Below are 21,182 nucleotides of genomic sequence, written 5' to 3'. Positions count from 1 at the left end.
GGTCTTCTAAAACATTAAAATTTTTGTTTACCATTTAGCCATTAGTTCATTCCATATTAAACAGCACAATTTTAAGTCAACATGACATTCTTTTACTGTGGAGCTAAATATTTGAAAACTAATGAAATGGGAATTCAAAGACTGCTTTCATTATAAGAGAACACTGAAAAAATATATGTGGGGAAAACAGAACTATCACGCATTTCATGTTGCTTCAATATTACTTTCTAAATCTCATCTCAATTCTCACAAACTTCAAAGATACACTCAATGGAAACGAAAACACCTTGAATCAATCGTATAGCACTAGTTCCTAGATCCAAATATTAGACTTACTAGATATGTAATTCTCCTCTTAACCCATGTTAATAAAAGAATATGAGCTTGTAAAGTAGAATAGTTTTTCATTCAAAACATAATTTTTAAAAAATATTTCACTTTGGCAAGTGAATTAATGAATGAACAGGGAATGAGTTAGGCTGTCTCTCAACAACCAGGCTAATATTAAACTGTTCTGTTATTTGAAGAGTTCCAATCTCCCATCTCTACTCATCTATTCATTCAACAAAATGTCATGTAATAGGTACTGTTGGCAGAGTACTATGCACTCTATTTTGAGGAAAACAAACAAGGTTGAATTTGACCTGTGCTCTCAAGGAACTGACCTAGTGATAGACAGTCCTGCACAAGACAATTATGAAAGGAACCAAAAGACCACACATGGCAATACACGGCAAAGTATCATGCACAGGGCTTAATGAAAGAATTATAATTATAGTAAGTCACCACAGCAAAGAACCATGAACATGGTTTATATGGAATAATAATAATTATATAGTTGCCTAAGGAAGTAGGAGAAGATAAGGACGAAAGCTAGGATCTGAATTCTGGAGGAAAAAGAAGCAACTAGATTAGTAAGAATAAAACAGCAAGAAATAAAGGGTATAATATGTTAGGAACCTGTGAATATACAAAATAATAGGAGCTATAATTTGTCCTTAGGCCAATAATTAATAAAGTTAATTGCATGCCAAACTGCCTGAAATTAAATTTTTAAAGATACAATCAAAATAGGATAATTTATTTTGAAATGAAAAATTTGGTAATTCTCATCATTATTTAATAATGAAAACAGTCAACTTCTATTTTCTGACCACAAAAGATAGCTTATTTATCTAAGTTCATCAAATATTTGTTTGGGTTTCAATTTTCCTCTACCAGTCTCTAAGAAATATGCCCAAAGGGAAATAAAATCTCACAATTTTATCATATTTTAACACTGAGAGCATAGGTTAACAATACTGTTTTTGTTCTCTTACAAAATATACAATAGTTTATGCATTAAGGTCCATATTTCCAGGAGGGTAAAATCACCCAAGGTCATGAGCAATTATTCCCCAAAGCAAGACTTTTAAAAAGTCATCAAGGAGAGTCCTCATGTGGAATTAATTATCACCTACTTTAAATCATCAGACGCTTAATTTTAGTCCTGCAAATTTCAAAGCAAGCTACATGTCTGCATTGCTTTGAACACTTTGCATAACATGAGCAATCTTTCTAGTTGTCCCTTTTAGATTCTAGCCTCAGCTCATTTGTCAGTATCTTGACTTCCCCAATTAAAAGCAAGAATATGAAAAATGTTTTATGAGTATATGTCACTTCAGAGTATCTTATTAACTTTAGATATTTGATTTTCATCTTCCATTTCCTGAAATCATCAGAACTCTGTTGTAATATTCTGATTCCACATAGAGAGCATATTTTTTTTTACAACAGAGTTCAAACTTCTTTAAAAAACATTTTCTTGGGCTGGGGATGTGGCTCAAGCAGTAGCGCGCTCGCCTGCCATGCGTGCAGCCCGGGTTCGATCCTCAGCACCACATAAAAAACATTTTCTTTTAGTTGTAGATGGACACAGTATCTTTATTTTTATTTATTTATTTTTATGTGGTACTATGGATCGAACCCAGGGCCCCACACAGGAAAGACAAGCACTCCCCCACTGAGCTACAACCCCAGAGAGCTCAAACTTTATTCTGAGTTTCTGCAATTGTTTTAATTCTAGTAAATGCACTAAATGATTCTACCTGACAATGTCATGGGGGGCATGGTTTCAACGAGGGGAAAGGGCTGTACTGACCCATCTACCTGTCCCCTCAATTCTCATGACAAGAATAAACACTTTTGAGATGGTTCCCAAGGCCCATGGTACCATATGTATCACATCATACTGTTAATATCAATGATCTCGGTTAAAAGAGAAATGATTTAGAGAATTGTCTGGCCCTCTCTCTCCTCCATTTTAATCACTTCTCTAAGTCTGAGCTACTAGAATTGCTACTCTTATCTAGAATCAAAAAATAAAATAAGGTGAAATTATTTAGTGGGGATCTACTACACATAATCTCTTCTATTCTTCTTTTGGAAGCAAAATCAAACAACAAAGCTACAATCAGGTGTTTTTTCTTCTCTAATTCAGTATCAAGCTTCCCTTAGCAGAGCCTCTTCCAGAAAGTAATGTTGACAGACTGGAATTCCCCCTCTACACCATTGTAATGGCAATAGGTGTATAAACGGTCAATTTTTGCTTCCTGCTCCAAGAGTTTTTTCCAGTAGCCCCTTTCAAAATACAGCCTTCTCTTCTTTATAGAAGATGCTGCTCACATTCTAGTAAAGGAATTTTCAAAGTAAAGAGGAGGATAAATCTGATCATTAATTCTCAGAACAGCAAAGCTGAGACTCAAAATCAGTAATCACAAAACTGTTGCTTACTATGTCCATGACATTTGATAATATATTTATTAAATATTTTATTAAATATGATTATTTGAACACTGCCAAATATGACTTAAAATATTTAAATATATTTGTCACTGTTTTTATTAAGAACATATTTGAGACCCTGATGAAGTATCCCTAATGAAGGATTACATTAGTATGTATCTAAATGTAGCTGACCCCAAATCAGCTTTTATTACAAATTCATCATTATAGAAATTAGGTTTGAAGGATATGGACAGTAGGCCCCAGGGAACTTCCCTTATCTAAAACTGTTCCCCTAACCCCCTATCCTGCCAGGTTTGTAGGGGGATGTCTGTGGTAAATTGGAGCTTTTGTCATTGCAGTGGGATAAAATAAAAGCCTAGGCCTTAGTCATAGGAAAGGTAGGAAGGGAAAATGGTGAGAACACAGAAAGGACTTGCACCTGGCCCCCACCTATACCTGAACTGGCTGTCCCTGGTACAACAGGCCTCAAGGAACTTCCCTTATCTATGACTGTTCCCCTACCAGCCCTAAATGAGTCTACAACCGAAATTTCTCCCGTGACCTGGCCCTGCTAAACCCTATAAAACTCAGTCAACTTGCTGTAGCCATTGCCATTTTCTCTCTTGAAAATGTGCCCCTCGGTTACTTAATAAAGCTCTGCTGATCGTTGAGGTCTGTCTCCATTTCTTTTTCTTTTTGTATCCTTCATTTCCTTTCTTTTTTTAAAAAAATTATTTATTTATTTTAGTTTTTTAGGTGCACACAATATCTTTATTTTATTTTTATGTGGGTGCTAAGAATCGAACCCAGGGCCTCATGCATGCTACGAGAGTATGCTACCACTTAAACCACATCCCCAGTCCCTTCATTTGTTTTTAAGGTCCTCTTATCACATTTGATTCCTAGATAGTGACTCAAAGAAAAATAACTTTTGAAAATGTAACAGTGGTCCACTTAACCTTTTGAATATAGTCCTCCTTGCTCTGAGGCTTATTTTTAAAAGGATAAGTATTTTCTCTCTTCTCCCCTCTCCCCACTCTCTAACAAGATTAGGGAGATAGTGCTATCTTTCTGCCACTAGTTAATTATCCTTGAACAACACCCACCACAAGTAGGAACTATCTGCCAGAGAACCTAAGAAGTGAATATCCAACATACCATCAGGGCACCCAGAGCACACCTGGAAGGCAACCCTTGAAGAGTTTGTTGGGCAAAATCACAGCCTCTGGGACAGGAGTCCCTTGTGTTTTTTCTTTGCTAGCAAAGCTATAAACCTTCTTTTTCCTTTTTTTCAAAACCATGCCCTCATTATTAAATTGGTATAAGTTGGCATTGGGGACGAGGACCAAGATTTGGTAACAAACATAGTTTGACAATGTAGATTTAAATAGTGTTGTTTTTTTTTCCTTGAATAATAAGGAAAGTGATTATTGGGGGGGGGAAAAACAAACAACAACTAAAAGTTTTTTAAAAATAAGAGTTCTCAAAGAAAACACAGGGGAGGATTTCAAGATGGAGGAACAGAGGAGGTTGCTTACCTGGCTGCTCGATGGAGTGAAACCAAGAAAGCAGACAGGCAGCTTCTCAGCAAGGTGGGTGAACATTAAACAAACAAACAAAAACGCAGGAGGACTTTACTGGAATTTAAAACTGGACATTAAAGCAGATCAGGGACTCAGTAGGTTGGATATAATAAAATAAGGAAGAAACCCCCAGGGGCACAGCCAATGTCACAATCAGGCCAGAAGCCCCCACCAGAGCAGTCCCTCTATGAGCATGGTGGAGGGATAAGGGAATTAAAGGAACCCGCATTTTAGGGAGGCCTGAGGTGTGTCTAGGTATGGAGCATTTAGAGATCAAGGACACTGCCTCATAAACATAAACATGTGCTGCATAATATCCATGTGCAGGGATAGAAGCCACCATCTCTCCAGGTGGCAGGCAGGAGACAAAGGCAGGAACCATTTTGCAGCCACTGTGCAGAGGCCAGCAGCTGAGAGGGCTAATTCCTGGCAAACTTAAGATGGCCCTAAATACAAGCCCAGTAAACACACAAGGCATGACACAGAGTGTGCTTAAGTGACCAGGAAAAAAATCAAACATGGAGAAAGGTTTACACAGGGAACAACTGGTTGTGGAAACCCATCCATTCTATCCACTCCTCAAATTCGAATGCTTGCAGGTTCCACTGGTAGAGACACTTCTGGCCTGGAATTTGGAAGGGCGGGGGGTAGGAGAGATTGGAGACTAAACCCAAAAGGGATCTGAAAGAGACATAGGGGACTAAAAATTGGGCCTCCCAACACATGAGTGGAACCCAGGGCAGATCTGTAGGGTACAGTCTTCTCTTGTGGATCAAAAAGTACTGGCCCCTGGAGGTAAGCTGTTTAAAATCTCCAGAACAACTGGCATTCAGCAAAGAGGTTGGAGCCCTTCTATCCAGAGGGTGAAGCATCATGATCCAGTCAACCCTACCTAAAACTGCTGAGAAGAAAAACTGAGACTCTTTTGAACTCCAACGGAAATTCTATCAGAACTTTAACTTTTATCAAGATTAAAAAAAAAATTATTTTCTCTGTTTAATTCTTACCTTAATATGGTAAATGAACACTTATACATATTTATATTTTTTCCTCATTTCTAGCATTTTTTAAGCCAGTTATTTTTCATGGATTAATTTTTTTGTGAACTAGAATGTTAGAATAATATATTTTAGTTTTGTTTTCTATTATTTTATTTTTATTTGTAATTTCTTTAAATTTTTACTTTACATATTTTTTTCCTGTTTTCATTGACTCTCTAATTTTTCTGTTAACAGCCAATCTCAACTGTTCTCTCTCACACTTCCTTTTTTATTTCTTCTTCTCTCCTCCTCCCTCATAATCATCACATCTTTTATCTCCTTTTTTCTCCCTGTCTGCCATTTGAAATTATAATCATAACTTCCTGTTTTTATAGTAGGCAACAACTGATCATATCACTTCTGTTTATTGTGATAATTAATATTGTAGACATCATAGTAGAAACTATTTGGTTTAATACTGTATATTGTTTGCATTGGTTGTTATTATTATTTGTCTCCCCCTAAATAATGAGGTACTGGAAACCTTCAGGGACACTATAAGTCCACAGGGTAGAAACTCTACTGCCTCATAACCATACTGTTAGATGAGTAGAGACAAAAACACGAAAAAGCAAAAGAACAAATTGCCCCAAACAAATCAATGTACATAGAATGTACATAGTTAAACTGATCTGTGAAGTAAAGGACAGTATAAGAAATGAGAGGTGGGGCTGGGGTTGTGGCTCAGAGGTCTAGCACTCGCCTAAAATGTGTGAGGCACTGGGTTCCATCCTCAGCACCACATAAAATAAATAAATAAATAAATAAATAAAGGTATTATGTCCATCTACAACTAAAAAAATAAAAATAAAAATAAAAATAATTTAAAAAAAATAAGAGGAAGTAAAACATCACTTCAATAAAGAGGCAGAGATTCTGACCAAAAAAAAAACAACAAAAAACACCAACACACACACACACACACACACACACACACACACAAGAAGAAATTCTCAAAATTAAGGAAAAAATAAGCCAAATTAAATTAAAAATTCAATAGAAAGCATCACCAACAGACTAGATCACTTGGAAGAGATAACCTCAGGCAATGAAGAGAAAATACATAATCTTGAAAACAGAGTTGACCAAGGAAAGAAGATGAGATGGTAAGAAACCATGAACAAAAATTCCAAGAACTATGGGATAACATGAAATGACCAAATTTAAGATTTATTGAAATTGATTCAGGTTCAGAGATACAAACCAAAGAAGTGTACAACCTTTTCAATGATATAATATCAGAAAATTTTTCCAAACCTAAAGACTGAAATGGAAAATCAATACAGGACCCAAATGCATCAAATTAGAACGATATTATAATAAAAATACTTATGGTACAGAATACAGATTGAATTTTAAAGGCTGCAAGAGAAAAATATCAGATTATGTATGTGGGGAACCAATTCAGATCTTAGCTGATTTGTCAGCCCAGGCCCTCAAAGCTAGATCCTGGAATAACATACACCAAGCTCTGAAAGAAAACGGATGCTAAGCAGAAATCCTATATCCAGCAAAATTAAGCTCCAGATTTGAAGATTAAATAAAAACATTCCTTGAGTAAGGAAAGTTAAAAGAATATATAGCTAGAAAGTCTATAATACAGAACATTCTCAACAAAATATTTCATGAAGACAAAAAAAAAGTGAAAACTAGCAATTGAAGAAACTATACTAAAGGAATAGTCAATCAAAGTAAACTAATTAAAATTAAAAGCTATAAATAAGCCCAAGTGACCAGGAATACAAACAATATCTCAATGATAACCTTGAGCAGTAATGGCCTAAACTCACGGATGAAAAGACACAGATTGGCAGATTGGATTAGAAAACAGTACTCAACAATATGCTATCTCCAAGAAACTCATCTCTTTCTGTTACAAGTACTTTAAGACATCCACAGACTAAAGGTGAAAGGATGGGATAAAATATATTACTCACATGGATTGCATAAACAAGCAGGAGTTTCTATCCTACTGCCAGATAAAGTGGACTTTAAACCAAAGATAATCAGAAGGGACAAAGAAGGCTACCATTTCATTCAGCTTAACAGAATTATATTATACATCAACAAGACATAACAATTATAAACAATTATGCCCCAAACAATGGAGTATCTACATACATCAAACAAACCCTTCAAGAATCAAATAGACCACAACACAATAACACTTGGTAACTTTTTTTTTTGTGGTCATGCTGGGGATTGAATCCAGGGCTTTGTGCATGCTAGGCAAGCACTTTATACCAACTGAGCCTATATCCCCAGACCAATACTTGATAACTTTAACATGCCTCTGTCACCACTGGATTTTGTTTTCCTCCAAACAAAAACTAAATAAGGTATTGTAGTTAAAAATACAACTGATAATTCAGATATAACAGACATATATAGAATATTTCATCCATCAATGACTGAATACACCATCTTCTCAGCAGTACACAGATATTTCTCTAATATAGACCATGTTCTATAAGCTATCACATATGTTGGCATACAATTATAATATTACCATAATATATTTTTAGCATTTGTAGGATTGATCATTCCCTTTCCATTGATATTAATTTTTGTGTTTTTGCTTTTTCTTGATTAAACTTGTTTATATTTTATCAAATTTTAGCTGTATTATTTCTTCTCTGTTAAATGTATTTCTGTTCCTACTCTTATTTTTCTTTCCTACTACATAATTTGAAAATAATTTGATTATTATTCCAGCTTCTTTCTGTTACAAGTAATTTAAGTTATAAATGTTCATCTGAGTCGTGTTTCATCCCAGGGATCCTGATATTTTAAGCTTTTATTATCACTTAGTTCAAAGTGCTTTTTTTTTTTTTTTAACTTTTTTGTGCTTCTTCCTTGACCTCTAAGATATTTATAAGTGTGCCATTTAATTTTGAGAGAGTTGACATGTGAGGGTGGGGTTCTTTACATCTCAAGGTGATTGATTTCTAATATAATAAACCATGAAAGAAACAGTCTGCACGATTTCATTTTTTAAAAATAGTAATAATAATGCTTGTATATTAATTTTATTAGATACATACATGTCAAAACTGATAAAATTGCATACTTCAAATATGTGCATTTTATGGTACTTCAATTTTACCTCAATAAAGCTATTGAGGGGAAAAAGAAAACAGTTTGCAACTTATGGCAGAACACATCAAAGATCTGAGATTTCCCAAACCAATAATTCACCTTCCAGATTCATTGTGAGTGGCTTTGGGTTAGTTCTTAGTTCTACCCTACTTTTGTGTGAACTAAGAAAAGCTAAGTCAACTCTCTGACCATTCTTTTTAAGAAGGGATTTTCCATTTCCAAAGAACTTTGACTCCCTGAAGTTGACACCAAGAAAAGATATACTTTTTGAAAGCTTTCAATTAACTTAGCTAAAGACACAAGATCAGATCTTTCAAACCACTACATCAAAAATCTTTAGAAATAAATATCCATACAATCTGAAATCCTCCAAGATGTAAGGAGGTTACATTGGGTTTTCACTTAAAAATATTTATTGGCAGTTCTTATCCCAGTAACTAATTTTTAATGAGAGCACAGCTCTTTTACATACATTAAACAACATTATAAAATGATTAAACACTCAAAAAAATCCTATGCAGTATTAAATGTGCTACTGTTTAGCAGGCACATTATTATTTTAACAATTGTAAAAGTGGAAATACTAAGATTTTCAAAATCAGGTTCCTGCTATGATCCCTATCAGAAAAAAGGATGAAATGGAATTCATAAAACTAGGACACTGATACTATCCTACAAAAATGAAAGATGAAGAAGCTCTATTTTGCAACATGCAGTCACTAAAAGAATAAGACATTGTCTATATTTCCATCCAAAATTATCAAAGGGTCATTCATTTACCAAACACTTGGTGCACAGACACATTGGAAAATGACATGACCTAAAGAAGACAAAAAATTAACATTGATTAGAGCACTTGTTCTCATCCTTGGATACACTTTAGAATTCCTGAACAGATTTGAAAAACCCTAGTGTCACTGCCTTCTCCTACACCTAAATCAGTATGTTGGGTATAGGAAACAGTACTGCTTTTAAAATTTCTCAGGATTCCAATGTAAAGTCAACTCTGAGAAACTGGCTGTGAAACAATAATGATATTAAATTTTTAACTCATAATCACAATGACTAATAAAGCCTTCAGTTCTTTTAGAATTATAAATAAATAACATATGAAAACTTCCCAGGAAAAGTAGTTTTTAAAGCTAGGTAGAATATGCACCAACACCACATCATGCAATTTCATCAAAGAAAAAAAAAATACTAAACATAAAGGAGAGATAGGCCTCAATACAAGACTAGTGGGTGGATTCAATACTCTACTCTGAAACAATAAATCTCATTCAGGGGGAAAAAAGTGAACAAAGAAATATCAGAGTTAAATACACTATAGATGAAATAGTTTTAACAGACATCTACAGAATATTCCATCCAATGTTTGAAGATCGATCATCAGCTCATGGAACTTTTTCCAAAATAGACCAGTAAGCAAATTTTAAAAAATTCAACAGTAAGCAATTTTTAAAAAATTCAAAAAACTGAAATAATTTCATTCCATTTTAATCAGATAAGATACAAGAAAGTAGAAATTAACAACAAGGGATATTACAGAAATCATACAAATACATGAATACTGAATAACACACTTGAAAGATAGTGGGTTACTGAAAAAAATAAGGTGGGAATAAAAAATTCCAAGAATCAACCAAAAATAGAAACAAAACATACCTATGGGATAAAGTGAAAGCAGTACTAAGAGGGAAATTTATAACAATGAGTGCTGACATTAAAAACAAAATAAAAAAGAATCAGGTATAGGGGCACATGCCTGTAATCCCAGATGCTCAGGAGTCTGAGGCAGGAGGATCTCAAGTTGAAAGCCAGATCTCAGCAACTTAGCAAAGCCCTAAGCAACTCAGTGAGAACCTGTCTCTAAAACACACACACACACACACACACACACACACACACACACACACACACACACACACTCAAAAGAAGCTGGGAATATATATACCTCAGTGATTGAGCACACCTGTGTTCAATCCCTAGTACCAAAAAAAAAAAAAAAAAGATAGAGATCTCAAATAAATAAACTAATAATACATTTCAAGATCTTACAAAAATAAGAACAACCCAAACACCAAATAAGTAGAAGGAAAGAAATAATAAAGATCAGAGATAAAATAAAGATGAAAAGAATACAAAGAATCCACAGAATAAAGAGATGGTTCTTTGAAAAGATAAATAAAATTGACAAAGCTTTAGTTAAATTAACCAAAGGAAAGATAGAGAATACTCAAATAAGTAAAATTAGAGGTGAAAAAGAAGTTAATACAATATAGATACCAATGAAATTCAAAAGCTTACTAAGGGACATTTTGAAAAATTACATGTCAATAAACTGGACTATCTAGAAAAAAAATAGAAAGACTTCTGGACATATATTAACAAAATTGAACCAAGAGAATATAAAAATCCTAAATAAAGCAAAAGAAGTAATGAGATAGAAGTGGTAATAAAAAGTCTCTCAATAAAGAAAGCCCAGAACCAGAAAGACTCACTACTGAATTTTACCAGAATTTTAAACACCAATGCACCTCAACTATTTCATAAGACAGAAAGGGAATGAATCTTCTCAAACTCATTCTATAAAGACAGTATTAACCTGCTACAAAATCTGATAACTCAAAGTGAATAAAAAAATCTTAATATTAAGATGTGAAACTCTAAAACTACCAAAAGAAAAATGGGAAAAACACTTCAAGATAATGGCACCAGCATCGATTTCCTGTCTGGACTTCTATAAGCACAAAAAACAAAAACAAAAATTGATAAATGTGATACATCAGATTAAAAAATTTCTACACAGCAAAAGAAACAGTGTAGAGACAAAGAGTGAAGAGACACATGCTGGTACAAAATCTTTGCCTGGTAGGTCCTTATCTGAGAGTCGATTAACAAGCAGAATACATAAAATACTGAAAAGAAAAGAAAAAAAAACAAGAAAACAAGTAATTCAATAAAAAGTGGGGAAAAAAATCTGAATTGGTACTTCTCAAAAGAAAAAGTACAAATGACTATAAATATATGAAAAAGTGCTCAATATTTTTAGCCATCAGGAAAATGCAAATCAAAACTTGATGGAGATTCAATCTCACTCCAATCAGAATGGCTAATATTAAAATAATAAAAAATGAATATTGGTAAGGATGTGGGGCTAAAGGAACCCTTATATACTGTTTGTTGGTCAGAATATAAATTAGTACAGCTACTATGGAAAACCATATGAAGGTTTCTCAGCAAACTAAAACAACTATAATATGATCCAGCTATCCCACCTCTGGGTATATACAGGAAGGAAATGACTCAGAATGCAAAGAAATACTTGTACTATTACAATAGCTAAGATATGGAATCAACTTAGGTGTCTATCAATACATGAATGGATAAAGAAAATATGGCACATATACATAGTGGAATATTATGAAACTATAAAGAAGAAAGAAATTCTTTAATCTGCAAGAAAATGGATGGAATTGGAGAACATCATGTTAAGCAAAATAAGCCAGACAGAGAAAGATAAGTATTGTATGTTTTCAATCACATGTGAAAACAATATTTAAAAGATAGACTATTAGGGAACAGGACAGGGACCTGGAGAAAGGTGGAAGACGGAAGGACATAATTAATGCACAATTTATACATGTATGGAAATGTCACAGTAAAACTTTGTTAATTTGTATAAATAATATGTCTTATTTAAAAAACCAGATGGAGTTAGTAAAGCTACCTTATATGTATGTATATAGATGTGTATAAACAACCTGAAGATTCAGGTACTTCAAAGAAAGGAAATAAGAAGAAAAAAAAGAGTTGGCCATTCCTGGTTCACAGCAGTTTACTATTTGCTATGCCATGGAAAGCAGTCAAGCAAGACCTATATATATATATATATATATATATATATATATATATATTTTTTTTTTTTTTTGTCAGAATGCTGCTAGTCCACCTCTGATTTGATCCATGACTTTTCTCAGTACACTTGAAATACTCTATAGGACTTTCAATCAGATCTCTTCATTTCCTTTGTTTAGTATTATTAATGAACTGTAGTTCATTAATAATAGCAATAAGAGATAACTGTTATTGAGGGTTTATCAGAGCTAAAGTTAATAGCTAATAGCCAAGTTAACTATTATTTGCATGTAAACCTTCTTAAATAGATCCTATTATCATACCTCTTACCTTTTTAGTTACAAAGAATACAGTAATGCCGTCTTGTAATTCTAATATAATGCTATTCTTTAATGTCATTATCTAGTCATCTGTCTATCCATCCATGTGAGAAGGAAACCCTGGGTCACCTCTTGGGCACAGACTATGTACCATTCTCCCAAATCTGTCTTTAGTAATTCCTCATACACTAGATATAACTACATCTCATTTTCCAGAGAAAGTTGGGGTGAAAGAAAGCTTATATATATCAAGGGAAGAGAAGACAGGCAGTTGTGTTACCATACTATGACTTGAAACTTTCTTAAATTCAAGACTGGAGATTCATAGTATAATAATTGCCGTAACAAAACCCAAGGTGACTCTTTGGCACATCTGCATTAACTTCCTAAAATATATTTTCGCTAACATAGCATTTCAATAACTTAGACTTAATTATATCAGTTGGAAACTTCAGATTGCCTTGTCATTTTGCAAATCTTTATAAAAACTGCTAAAGAAAATTAGGCATTTCTTGATCTGGAATAGTAACGTTTATTTCTATATTTTATTCCCTTCCATTGACAACTGAATCTGTGGTCAGTTGATTAGTTTTATGGTGCATAACTGGCTAAAGATCTTATGATCTAAGGTGACACTCAAGGATTCCCTTTAATCCCTAGACAAAATGAGATATTAGACATATGATTATAGGCAGATGAAGGTGAAACTACTATCACAACTGCCTATTCTATGGCTGCATACATTACACATATTCCCCTCTGCATGAGAAATACATTTATATGCATTAAATTGAAACCTACAATGAGAACCTACATGAAAAATAAATAATACATAATGCCAGAAATATTTTTAAAATGTGAAATCCCTAAGAAATGTCTAAGAGACTTGAGAGAAGCTATTGACACTAAACCAAGAAAATGAGAGAATTAATTTATCAAGAAATTTTTTAAAAATAAGGAATGGATTTTAGTGAGAAAACTAAAACTTAACTGGCAAATAATTTTCAAAGTAAAAACTTTTCAAGCTTGGGCTGGTACATAAATTTCATATATTCATTGATTATAAGGAAATAACTTAAGGAATAGCCAAATTAATTAAACACACAATTCAAATAATCAAAGAATTCTTATTATTTTTTTTTACCTGGTTGCCAAAAAGATTGAATCCATTAATTGCTTCTAGAGCCGCTTTTGCTAAACCAACAGAGCTAAAAGAGAAAAGGAAATACTTCATTACTCTGAAAAGTCTGGCTACAAAATAAGAACCATTACCTGATGAATATTCACAAGCAAGTTTCTTTATTAACAATTATAACAACTTCCATAAGAGAACAATGTCTAAGAGACACCTTTCTGACATTTCACTATTTTAATTTTTCTTTTTTATAGTTAGTGATCATCTGGGAAAAATATTTCTGGGTTCACCTTGACAAAGACTATAGGCCATACTATTTATGGAACTAGTTTAATTCTGGTTTCATTTCTATTCAAGAACTTGAAAAAAAAGTGGTGAACTTTAGAGGAAGGTGTATTATGATGATATGTGCTGTAATTACCAGGTTGGGCATCATTAGTTCAGATCAATGTTATAGAGCTTTTCTAATGTCAATTCTAAACCTTAAAAAAGATTTTGCATGTCATACACTTATTACAGATTATGGTTTAATGTATTCCTTCAAATACTCATTTTCTAGGATCTAATAAGTCAGGCATTATTTTATGCTTATAGAATAAATGATCTCTCTACCTCTCATTTTTTGCTATTTTTCTCCTTGTAATAAAATAAGTACTATTTCCCTCAGTATCCTACTCCTTTGGCCTCTCAAATGCCACATACAATAGTGATAAAAAAATAGGAAGACCCATTTCATTTAACATATAATACTGTCATCTTATAAATAGCTATCTTTAAAATTTTTAGATCAGCTGAGCACAATGGTGTTCACCTGTAATCCCAGAGGCTCGGGAGGCTGAGGCAAGAGGATCATGAGATCAAAGCCAGCCTCAGCAAAAGTGAGGTGCTAAGCAACTCTGAGATCCTGTTCTAAAATACAATACAAAATAGGGCTCAGGTTGTGGCTCAGTGGTCGAGTACCACTGAGTTAAATCCAATGGTACTCCCCACCCCCCCTAAAAAAACCCTTTAGACCTCATATCCAATTTATTTTACTTATTGCAAAATTTTATTGGTTTCAAAGTGACTGCATATGTCATTAATATCATTGAAAGTTAATGATGTCAATAATTCAGCATTTCTCTAAAGTAGTGATTATCAAACTGTGGTCTCCAGAGCAGCAAGAGCAGCATTACATGGAACTTGTTAAAATGCCTACTCTTGTTCCTCCCTGGGAGTAGGGCTCAATGAAATTTAAGACATAAAAACAACAGAAAAAAGTAATAACAAAGAATTTATTGTATTTTTAATTCTTGTAGTAGTGGGGACTGAACCCTGGGCCTCACACATGTTGGACAAATGCTCTATCACTGAGATACACCCCCAGCTTCAAAGAACTAATATTTTAAAAAAGAAATCATTAAAACTTGGCAAATCTCTAGCAAGATTGGAAAAAAATAAAACAAATGACACAAATGACTAAAATTAGAAATGAATCAGAAGATATCACTATAGGTACTGTAGACATGCAAAAGATAAACAAACAAAAAAACACTACAGAGAATTCTAAACACATAAATTTGACAACTTAGAAATGAATCAATTCCTGGAAAAGCAGAAAAACACAAACTACCACTACTTATTCACTATGAAGTCAATAAATTGGATTTATTAAATATAACTACTGAGAAAACTGCAATTTAAAGAAGGTCAAAACAAAATCTTCACACCTAGATGATTTCATTAGAGACTTCTTCCAAACATTTTAAAAATAACTAAACCATTATATGCAGTACCTTTTATAGAAGAAACATTTAGAATTCAGTTTATAAAGTACTACCTGATACACTCTGGTTTAATAACCAAAAATAGTCAATATAATTTTCCATATCAACAGGGTAAGAAGAAAAATCATAAGATTATATCTATCAATGCAGAAAAAACAAATTCAACATTTATCTCAGAGAAATAGAAATAAAAGGAAATTATACAATTTGATCCCCCAAACCACTACAGATAACCTTACACTTTATGGTGAAAGAAAATTTGAACACTTTCTCCTTAAAATTGTGAAAAAGCCAGATGTCTTCTCTCATTTCCACCATTTAACACAGTACTAGAAGTTCTAAGAAGCTTTATATGGCAAGAAAAGGAAATAAAAAGAATATAGTTTGGGAAGGCAGAAATAAAATTGTCCATATTTGCATATGACAAAATTATAAATGAATAAAATCCTAGGAAGTCTATTAAAAAACACAACTTCTTAAACTAGTGAGTACAGCAAGATCACAAGATTTATGATAAGCATTTAAAAACAAAGTACATTTCTACATATTAGCAATGAACACATGGAAGCCAAATTTAAAAAATACAATTCCATTTCAATCTACCAAGAAAGAAAAGAAAAATAGTTATGTGTGAATTTACCAAAACATATACCTGAGAATTATGCTGTAAATTATACAATGCTGATAAAATAAATCAAAGGTGATCTAAATAAATAGAGAGAAATACTGTGTTCGTGGACTCTAAGACTCAATAAAGATATCAAATCCTATCAAAATCCGATCAAGACTTTTCTTAAGTACAAGACTATTTTAAAATGTATATGGAAAAATCAAAAGAAAATTACAATAGTTAAAACAATTTTGAAAAACAAAGGATGAAGTTGGAGCAATTAGTTTATCCAACTTCAAGACTTACATTACTATACTAACCAAGTCTGTGTGGTTTTGGTAGAGGGCTAGACATATAGAACCCAGAAACAGATGGCACGTAAATGCCTGCTACTGTATTTTTAAGAGGGTCAAAAAGTATTTCAGTGGAAGAAATAGTCTTTTAATAAATGGTGCTGGAGAACTGCATACCCACAGACAAAAGGGAAAATAAAAGCTTCAACTTCAACCAAAGTCTCACACCTTATACAAAATTAACTGAAAATTGATCATAACAAAACAAAATAGAAGACAATCTTTAGGATCAAAGACTAGGTAAAGAGTTACCAAATTTGACACCAAAAGTATATTTATAAAGGGAAAAAATTGATAAATTTGACTTCATTAGAATTAAAAACTTTTACTCTGTGAAGATGAAAACACAAGGTATAGATGAGAGAAATTAGTTGCAAAACACATATCAGACAAAGGGTTAATATGTCAAAGATATAAAGAACTCTCAAAAATTAACAATATGCAGAGAGTTGTGCCCAACTACAACTAAAACAAAATGACAATGAGATATCACTACAACCCAGTCAGAGTGACTAAAATTTAAAAAAAGGAGATAAAATACATCATTTATGCACTGATGATGGGATAAGTACTCTGGAGAATAGTTTTACAGTTTCTTAGGAATTAAGGATACAACTATGATATGACCCACCTACTGCATGTACTATTGGCCATTTATCCTAGCGGAAAAAAAATAAGTTCTGTTCATATAAAAGTGTTAAACTATCTTTGTAAAAAAATTTTCCTAGAAAAATGCCTGTTCTTCTGTTGGTGGGATTATAAATTAGTACCACCATTAGGGAAATCAATATGGAGGTTCAAGGACAGGCATGGAACCACCATATGACCCAGCTATGCCACATCTCAGTATTTATACTGAAAAACTAAAGTCACCTTACTACACTGACACATGCTATCCATGTTTATAGCAGCGTAACTATGGAACCAGCCAAACTATGGAACCAGCCTAGGTGTCCATCAACAGATGAATGGATAAAGAAAATGTGGTCTATATACATGATGGAATTTTATTTAGCCATAAATAAAAATGAAATTGTAATTTTCAGGAAAATGGGTGAAACTAGAGATCATCATGGAAAGTGAAATAAGTCAAATTCAGAAGGTGAAAGGTCATATTTTTTTGCTTTCATGCAGAAACTGTAGAGGAAAAAAGAAAAAGAAAGGTGGGGGTGGATCTCCTAAAAATCAAAGGGAGATCAGTAGAGGAAAGGAGTCAAAGAGTGAGAGGTGGGGAGGGAGAGGGGAAGTGCTGGGGAGTAATACAGCCAAATTATATTTTATATTGTGTGCATGTACAAATAATGCAACAACAAATCCAATCATTATGTACTACTATAATGTACAAATAAAAATGTGGGAAAAAAAGCTTATTCTTCAGATGTTGCATCTTCAAAATCATTGTCTAATCTAAGGTCATGATGATTTATAACTATGTTTTCTCCTCAGAGTTCTATGATTTTATTTTACATGTAGATATTTAATCTATTTCAGGCTGATTTTTTGTATATAGTTCAAATTCATTTGTTTCCATGTGAACATTCAGAATCATCTATGAAAAACTACTTTTTCCTCAATGAACTGTTTGTACTTCTATCAAAATTAATTGAGGGCTGGGGTTGTAGCTAAGTGTTAGAGCACTTGCCTAGGCTGTGTGAGGCACTGGGTTCGATTCTGCACTCATAAAAGTAAATAAATAAAATAAAGGTCTTAAAAAATCAGTTGACCATGGATATATGGGTTTATTTCTGGACTGTTAATTCTGTACCATTCATGTTTATCCATATGTCAGAACCACATTATGTTAATTACTGTAGCTAATTTTAAAATTGAAAATTTTGTTATTTGTCAAGGTTGTTTTGGTTAGCCTGGGTTCCTTGCTTTTCCTTGTAAATTTTAGGATCAGCTCCTCAAGCTCTATAAAAAAGATAGTTGGATTTTAAAGCATTGACTGAACAGGATGTCCCTCCATTTAGTTAGATTAGTTAGTTAGTTAATCGCTTTCAACATTCTAAAAAATAGTTTTCAATGCACAAGTCTATACTTCTCTTATTATTGCCCTCTACACTTAAGATAGGGTCACTATAGCCAAGAAATGTTAAAGTGTAATTATCAAATCTATCCTTTCTTTCCTGGTGAAAACCTTTTCCTTACTGGAATCTATGCTGACCAAATTCACCCTAATTTTCCAGAACAACTGAACTAATAACATGGATTTAAGATACTGCTCTACTGGTTTGAAATCTGTAGTCCAGCATTTCATTGCCAAGGAAGACTTCCTGGTAGGGAGGGAAGTACTTGATGTTTCCACAGATGAAATAACTTCTATGACAATTCATAAGGTACTGTTTACTCAAAAAAAGGTAAGTGATCTCTTTATAGATCCAAAGTTGTTTTTAGAGAGAAATGACAAAGAATAGAACCTGAAGGAATAAAATTCATGAAAAGAACATGTAGTGGTTTCAAGAATATCTGCAAATTCTTCAACATTCCTCCTCTTTAGAAGTGGAGTCTAAGATCTATTACTAGAATATTGAGTTCTTAATGACTCGAACAAGTAAAAGGCAGTAGAATTTGTATCATGTACCTTCTGAGGCAGTCATAAAAGGCAAAACTGTCTTGGGATGCTGGGCCTAGAAACCTACATACTTCATTATTATGAAATCTATATTAAAAAAAACTCCATCTATGCCTTCCAACAGATATCTCCTACCAAGGCCTAGTCAACACTGCAAGACCTGAATGAGGGAGTCTTCAAGGTAATACTATCCCCAGCCATAATTGACAAAAAGCATATAAGAGACGCTGATTTATGAACTACCAGGCTTAATAGAATCAACCATCAGAAAACTGAGACAATAATAAAGGGCTGTTCTTTTATTTAATTGTACTTTTTATTAAATTTGGAATATTTATTGCAATGATGGTAACAAAACAAACAAACAAACAAAAAACAGAGCCTAATTGTGTACCCAGAACAACTGGACTAACCACACTAACCTTTCATATTTCAAATTGTAAACAAATGACTGCCTGAACAAAAATTCAAGACTCTTAGAACCTAAGGAGGTCATATGCTGTCACCACATAACAACATTCATTGTCAACTGGTTTTCTTAAGAATGTGATCCTGATGATATCCTGAACTTTTAATGCACAAACATTTACATTCAGTTAACTCAGTAATACCAGAAAACTGAAAGTGGTAAGAAAATAAGTTATTCAAAATGCAAATATGTAAGAAATTATATAATTGAGGACATATATAATGTGTCCAGTCCAAGTTTAGAAAATGGTGCCAAAAGACAGCTATCCAAAGTGCATCCAAAAGTGGCATTCTTCTGTGATTCTAGATACTCAGAAGGCTGAGGCGGGAGGATCATTTGAGCCCAGGAGTTTGAGACCTGCCTGGACTACATAGTAAGACATCATCTTAAAAAACAAACAATCAAACAAACCACAACAAAAAGTAAATAAATAAAATAATCAGGGAAGAGGATAAGGAGAAGGAATTAAAGGAAAAATAACAAGAAAAAAATTTAAAAAGGGAAAGCTATGGAATGAATTTGAATTTGGACACAGTTTTTGAAATACAGCATTAAAATAGAAACATTGTACTTGAACTGAGGTAAATGTTGTTGAATTCTTTACATTTTAATTTTATTTTATAAAAAATAGTTAAACAGATATTATAAATTCACAAATACATTAATTTATTGTCCACTAGTTATTAAATCTTTGGCAATAACAGTTTTTTTAGAAACTCAAATACATTCTTGATATGATCTTATATTTTGCTAGAAAATACAGTATATATTACTGCAAAAGTTAAGAAATGTTTAAATGGTACAAGACATTCTCAGAATGTTAAATTATTCTATTATTATTGAGTACATTAATATTAGGTGACTATGTTCAATAGAATATATACTGATCTAATTTTTGCAAGGTAATACCTCAAGGTCTTTTGTTCTAACATTAATTTAAGAAGGCTAGAATATAGCAACACTTGCCTGCAATAGAGTTTATAATAAGGTGATTTATTACATAATCAAGGCTTTTCTAGAAAAGATGATGGGGTTTGGACTGGGTTATTTATAACCCATCATGGAATTCACAAAAGTAACTCACAGGCATGAGAACTAAATTCACATTGTCCTATTCATAACACTACATTTTAATTCCCTAAGCTACCCAATCATTTCCTGAAAGAACAAGGACTTTACAGCACTATGGTTTTAATGGATGTTCACGAATTATTCAGTATGGCAAAAATACATAAAGTGAATCAGATGGATGGACAAAAGCCTTTATCACAGTTCAATGACTGGAACATCAAAAATGACTTAAGAAGACTAAGCAATTACTTTAAATAATAAGCATTGTATGGAATAAAATGATCAATAAACACATGTTACTTAGATCTAATATTATAGTGATGGTTTTCCTTATTAGAGAAAATGAGGGAATAGAACATTAAACTGTTTTTAAAAACCTTAAAAATCAGATTCAAATTATTTTTGCTTCAAACATCATCTTTATATCATAAACACAAAACTTAAAGAGGAAATTATTGAATGTAAAGTTCTACAAAGGAGTAAAAAAATTTCAAAAACTTTTCTTCCCATTTGGAAATATATCCACCTTAAACTATT

At 32.9% G+C, this 21,182-nt stretch overlaps 1 protein-coding gene across 5 annotated transcripts in view; it reads right to left on the bottom strand.

Moving 5' to 3' along the window:
- The window catches only part of Phkb (phosphorylase kinase regulatory subunit beta), a 221,059-nt gene that overhangs the window by 108,975 nt on the left and 90,902 nt on the right, over nucleotides 1–21,182 (bottom strand). For all 5 annotated transcript variants that reach the window (XM_005318148.5, XM_005318149.4, XM_021721160.3 and 2 more), the window contains one exon: nucleotides 13,811–13,874. In XM_005318148.5, the coding sequence (XP_005318205.2) occupies nucleotides 13,811–13,874 (64 nt within the window). The remainder of the gene's footprint in view (nucleotides 1–13,810; nucleotides 13,875–21,182) is intronic.

This window comes from Ictidomys tridecemlineatus, chromosome 15 (genome assembly GCF_052094955.1).
Source record: "Ictidomys tridecemlineatus isolate mIctTri1 chromosome 15, mIctTri1.hap1, whole genome shotgun sequence".
Lineage (NCBI taxonomy): Eukaryota > Metazoa > Chordata > Mammalia > Rodentia > Sciuridae > Ictidomys > Ictidomys tridecemlineatus.
Note: the sequence above shows the minus strand (reverse complement) of the source record. Positions and strands in the feature narration are given on the sequence as shown.